The 6,247-nt window shown below is 39.3% G+C and overlaps 1 protein-coding gene across 1 annotated transcript in view; it reads right to left on the bottom strand.

Moving 5' to 3' along the window:
• The window catches only part of LOC138038688 (neuronal acetylcholine receptor subunit alpha-7-like), a 24,642-nt gene extending 18,696 nt beyond the window's left edge, over positions 1 to 5,946 (bottom strand). Inside the window, exons 1-3 of the mRNA XM_068884688.1 lie at positions 5,679 to 5,946; positions 5,441 to 5,571; positions 1,878 to 2,029 (exon numbers count right to left, since the gene is read on the bottom strand). Coding sequence (XP_068740789.1) covers positions 1,878 to 2,029; positions 5,441 to 5,528 — 240 coding nt within the window. The 5' untranslated portion in view covers positions 5,529 to 5,571; positions 5,679 to 5,946. The remainder of the gene's footprint in view (positions 1 to 1,877; positions 2,030 to 5,440; positions 5,572 to 5,678) is intronic.
• Between the last annotated feature and the right edge of the window lie 301 nt (positions 5,947 to 6,247).

Raw genomic sequence — 6,247 nt, 5'->3', positions numbered from 1 at the left:
TAATGAAGTTTATGAAGACGTGGTATATTAAAGCGCCATCGACCAAGAAGCGTCTGGAGCCGCTTTTATCGGCGGATGCTGCGAAGTGACCGCACTAAAAAACCGCTTAGCACATAATAAAAAACAATAGTAAAAACTGATAATAGAGAAGAAGCTGAGAAAATAATCAAAAGTGGAGAAAGAGCCAAAACAATGGTAGGGAAGAAATAATCAACGAATTTAAGAAGTACCGGAAAGGGAAAAGATCACCCATGTTCCCACTGAGAAACAATTTGCTTTCCAACAGTCTATTAGGATTCAAATGAAGTTATGTTTTCCGGGAATTAACTGAAATGGTTAGAATTTAAAATCGTTAAGGGTGAGATGGACTATAAATAGTAGGCCTCCAGTCTTGCAAACCGTGTTTATTAACATCGCGAGCCGTTAGTATAGCAGCAATAATACAGCCTGCAAACCTAATGCTCGGGTCAGCCTTAAAGAGGACATCAGAAAAGGTTGTTAACTTAGTGCGCATGCCAATCGATTTAAAGGAAGCTTTTACGCCGCATTCATTCTCGTCATCAGAGCCTCGGATCGACCCAAGGCTCTGGGAAACTAGTACTCTATGTCGGAGAACATGTGCCGTAGGGTTCTTATAGCCAAAACTTGGCTATTTGAACCCTACGGCGCCTGCTCACTACTCGTGCTAACATGAATGCACCAATCAGAGACGCTTTTGATTGTTCTTCACGAAAACCAATGACAAGACACTTTGTTTCAGGGTTCCCAAGAGCTCTTCTCTCTCTCAGTCAAGAGAAGATCTCTGGGATCGAGAATGCTTCGCATTGGACTACTTCACCTTCCATTCCTTCGCAAAACCATCCAAAGAGTGAACTATTCGATAAATTGCCGATATTTCAAAGTTTTGAGAACTATATCCCGGGGGCTTGCTTCACACGGAAGAAGACTGATACGAGTCCAGTTTTATTCATTTTTTTTGCTCAACAATACTGTTATCTTGCGCTGATTTCGCGGCTGGCATAAAACAGCTCAGCTTTATTATTCCCTCTTGTTTTTAACATAAAAGGCCATTAAAACAAGTAACATAAACAGAACAAAGAAAAAGCGTGAAGCGTTCAAGCTGTAAGAACTTTCCAGTTGGCGACGACAACAAAGGAGGAACGTAATGTTCTCACATAACCAAATGAAAGTTGGGATTAATTAAAAGAACCGCGGTAACAACGCAATAAAATCTCAAAATAACATGAAGAAATAAATTCTTGAAAAGTTGATCCGTTTAACTTACGAGTACGCTGTTGCCTCGCAAGTTTTCGTTAGCGCGTTTAATAGCCCAGCTTATTTTTGATGAATTTGCGACAACTGACTCACTTTGAGAACGTCCGCGATGGTCAATTAGCACAAACTTTTACGATTGTAATTATTTTCACCGAAAAAGACAGGGAAAAAAACAAAGAATAACCACAAAGGTAAATTTAAATATAAGTTTAAAAAAAATAGTAGGCGGTAAATGAACGATAGAACTAAATGTCATTGTTTACTTTCGAAAAACAGCTGTCCTATATACGAAAATGTAATCTTCTTAAAAGTAGAACGGTATAGCAAAAATGGACTTTTTTTTCCTAAGCAGAGAAATCTTGGGTGTGTTCCTTTCGCCAAATCCAAAAAAGAATGGCTCTTCTGTTGCTGTAGTAACCAACTACGTCATCGTTGAGTTTGCTTAAACTCCCTGTTCGGTGAGCGCCTTCAGCGAGGCAAACAAAAAACAATTTATCTAAATTCCGTAAAAATAATGAATAAGAGATGAACTCTTCCTTCAAAGCTCACCGACTTGCACCCGGGGAGAAGCTTTTCGAATTAAAAAGTGTGTTGATACTCACCAAACTATGAAGATTGCTGTAAGCTAAACCAAACTTGACCAAAACAGGTTCCGACAGGTTCAAAACCGGTCTGCCTCTAGGGTCGTAGTCCTTGAAAAGTGCTTTGATCAAAGTTGTTTCGATTCTAGTACGATTTACATGAGCCTGGCAACCTACAACAGAACAGCATCTATTCAGCGGATGTAAACAAAGAAGGAGTGTGAAAATGAGGAGGTTTAATTGTCACAAAGGGTTCAAAAACGTTCCTTGCAGTTATAATTATAGTAGCAACTTTATTCGTGTAATTCGATGAAAGGGGAGAATACCAGGGGTTATCCCTATCGAGCGCATCCGCCCGCAGGCGAGTGTAATTGACTGAGAGTCGAATTTCATGAGGGAGGAATACCGGAGTACCCGGAGTAAAACCCTCGGAGTCAGATTGAGATCGAGTGAAACTCAGCCCACATAAGACCTGAGGCCAGGGTTGAACCCGGGCCACAGGGGTGGGATGCGCGGTTGATAACCGCCACACTACCCCGATTGCGTGTTTGCGAAACAGTCAGGGTCGGTCTTTTCTTTACGAAGTCTAACTTAAGCTGTTATTTTCAACAATCACCAGTTTACGTCCAGAACCCTCCAGAGGTGGTATGCTTCAAGTAGATAATTGCATTTCTCGATCCAAATGCCTAACAGCATGGAGTTCCAGTTGTCGTAGTCAGTATTTCTACCAGCATGTGGTCCAGCGACCGTACTGTATGACCTTGAGAAAATGAGACCCCAGCTGCTGGATCTATCATTTTAACTTGAATTTGGAAGGCACTTTTGGCACACACTGACTGAACTGTGTATAAATAAATGCCCCTACGGATTCATTGTTTTCGGATACCGAAATTCCTTTGTCTGTTTCTACAAAAGTTAAGACATGATTGGCCGGGTTTGATTATTTATTTTTCATTGTTCATGAGATGAATCGAAAGCTTTGCGACTGGCTTGATTTCTTTTATCGTTAGCGCTGACTGCATTCTAGAAACCTATCGTAGCTTAACAGATTTTTGGACCAAAACGTTACTAGAAAAGCATGTATTGATGAGAGAGCCATCTCTAAAGTTTACCAAGCGCACTGCAACTCGTTATACGCACAACTAAATGCATGAACAACTTGCTTTATCAACTTTTCAGCGTGATTTTCAGTGACAACAAAAAGATCTGTTGCATAGGCCAACCAAGCGTGCTCAAAAAGAATTTGATATATTCTCACGCCCACTGTGCTCAAACTGAAAACCTCATAATGTACATTACACATAATGACAGAAAGTGGGTTTGGCTTTTTTTTAATACGCTGAAACTGAGTTCTCCGCGTTTATATGATAAAACTGAAACCCGATTTGATATACTTTCCTTTTTCACAACACGCTTCTTGTAACCTTAATTAAGCAACCAACATTTGGTGGCGGTCGCATTAAGGAGTTACCAGTAGTGCTTAATACATCAAGTTCTATTGTGCAGTGTTCCTCTAGGACTACAAGACACAAGAAAACGGGTCGCATTCGAGAGTTGACACTAGAGTGGTATCAACATTAGTGTTACACTGCGTTTCTCTCAAGTGTGACCGCTTGTTTTTATATTTGGGTTAACTCTGCGCCTCGACATTCAAGTGCCTCGTCGGTAACCAAATGCATGAACAACTTGCTTTATCAACTTTTCGGTGTGATTTTCAGTGACAACAAAAACATCGGTTGCATAGGCAAACCAAGCGCACTCAAAAAGAATTTGATGTATTCTCACGCCCACTGAAATAAATTGGAATGATACAATAACTTGACTGTTCAAACTGAATACGTCGTGAAGTACATTACACACAATGATAGAAAGTGGCGTTGCCTGTACCCCGAAATTCTCCGCGTTTATATGATTAAAAATAAACCCGATCTGATATACTTTCCTTTTTCACAGACCGCTTCTGTAAGTCTTAAGCAACCAACATTATTCTCATACTATTTACGTAAACTCTTTCCCATGACACTTAAGTGCCATGGCACTTAAAAGTGTTTCTTTAGTAGCGTTTCCTTCGCAACGGTTTATTAATTAATCTTCTAGACATTTTTCTTTCATTACAGTCGTTCTATCGCGCAAACGTTGTCCAACATCCTTCACCGCTTAATTACAATAATTCAGAATTCATGCTCTTGAAATTTTTCTTACGTAATATCACTGAATTGCAAAACATATGTCAGAGCAGTTTAATATTTTCGGAACTTAAGGTTAAAACGAGTCCAAGGACGCTGATTCCAGAAATTTGAACTTTTTGTAACATTAGAAGTGGGTGGCACAAAAAAGCCAGACTAAACATACTAAATATTTCAATATTTCAAACTTCCGTTTTCTAGTCCCTATTAAGAACAAAATAATTACAAGTGCAAGAGCCGCAAATTGTTTAGTGATTTTCGTGTCCAAAACTGTACCGCTACTTGCCTTCGTTAAACACAGTAAAGCTGTATAATCTAATCAGCGAAACTTAAATTGGAGAATAATAAACAGCCTTTTTCAACATTTAAGTGAAATAAAAAAATTCAAGGGAAAAAGACGGATCTGATTTATCGCAAGAATCTCATACTTTATGTCAACGGAATGAGGAACACATCTGGACAATTTCTAAGCCTTATCTAGTATCTCGAAACTCAGGCTAACGGCAATTTACCCTTCTTTATTGGCCGTTTTAAGATATGAATTGTGGAAAGTGCAATTACGCACGGTTTTTATTATTTTTTCATGTTCAAACAAGAAAACATCACGTTTATTAGAAGTGGTTTGATCTCTCTTTCTAGCACGAGCCGGGGTAATTTGTACAATTATTTTGAATTTTATGAACCAAACCAGCATTTTGAACGATTAGAAGCCATATTCTCTGATACGGAAATTCAGTAAGAAATCTAATGAGGGAAGGATTTGTGATAGGTAAAAAATAGTTAACACAATGAAAGCTCTAACGGCAGCAGCCCAAAAAACGCAGGTAGGCTTGATTGTGGAAAATGGTGTCAGAGGTTTCTCCAGTGAGCAAGTAAACTTCCTCTTGCTTTGTAAAACGATTGAAAATTTTTGAAACACTATCAAAATGCAGTTCCTTTCAGTGCCTTTCCACATTACGTGTCTCCTTAGTAAAGCAGGGAAAACTAATCTGTTATGTAATGTTCAGCTAAAGGACACCATTTCCTAACAAAAAAAAGCGAACATGGCTTGATACAATTCACACATCGACAAATCGAATACCCTTTTTCCTGCCTCCATAAGTTTCGCGGGACGGGCAATGTTGCGAATCCTTTAACAAAAGTTCTTAAGTTTGACACGTTGTATAATAATCTGTCGTTTGTAAGATATCCACACTTTCCGCGACAGGAGTAATCTTCGGATAAGTGTCAATGGAAACACAAAACTTGAAATAGCAAGTGCGAGCTCTTAATTACAGCTGCACGCAGCAGGTCTTTACTCATTGAATATCTGAGCAAAATGCAAACAAAATTGTAGATCAAATTTTCCAATGACGCTACTTTGCAACCACAGGCGCATACGTTTTCTCAAATACTTACATTTAAATTCCTCAGCCGCCAAAACAAGTGCAAGCGACCAGAACATAGGAAAACTCCACTGCCTTGATCTCAATCTGCGGGAAGCCATATTTGATAAACGTTCTTCTTCGCGACTTCAAGTTGTTATTATGCTCTCTATGAAAGCAGAACGAATAACTGTATTTAATAAAACATATCTCCAGCCCATGTACAATTATATTAGAAAGAAGCATAAACAAACCAAAGACGTCAATCCTACTTGCCTGGAGTCTTTCTGTACAACAGTTTGAAAACACGTCTAAAAAATGGATTGATAAATTGGCGCAGATAGGAGGTTTTTACACTCGAGAGTCCAAAGGCATCGACGTTTTTCAACTCTTACAACTCGGTCCGTTCATGACCAGAATCTCAACGAAAAATAGGTGGAAATGAACAAGCTCTCAGTTCGGCTTTCCGCCCAATCGACCGGTCTTTCCAGTGCCAGATGCACGATGCTGTCTCATCAAATACTTAGCGAGAACATTAGCATTTTAAAAACCAAATCCCTAAGGAATAGTATAATTAATTAGGCTGGAATTAAGTAATGGTCCGGCTAAGAAGCAGGCAGCCCAGCGGCAAAAGTACTTAGAAGCTGCTGCTCCAATCGAGGCATCTGATTGGCTAATATCGGAAAATGTCGAAAAAAGATGAGGAAAAAATGAAAAAAAAGCCTTTTTTGGATTTCTTCTTCCCCATGCCCTTGATCTCTGTCTCTCGGCCAAATTTGGGCATTGTTCTATGCGCCATTCGCCAATCGGCAAATGGCGCATAGAATCTTGACGATATTTA

This window comes from Montipora capricornis, chromosome 2, assembly GCF_036669925.1.
Source record: "Montipora capricornis isolate CH-2021 chromosome 2, ASM3666992v2, whole genome shotgun sequence".
Classification (NCBI taxonomy): Eukaryota; Metazoa; Cnidaria; class Anthozoa; order Scleractinia; family Acroporidae; genus Montipora; species Montipora capricornis.
The sequence above is the reverse complement of the archived record's forward strand: the minus strand, read 5'-3'. Positions and strand labels throughout refer to the sequence as shown.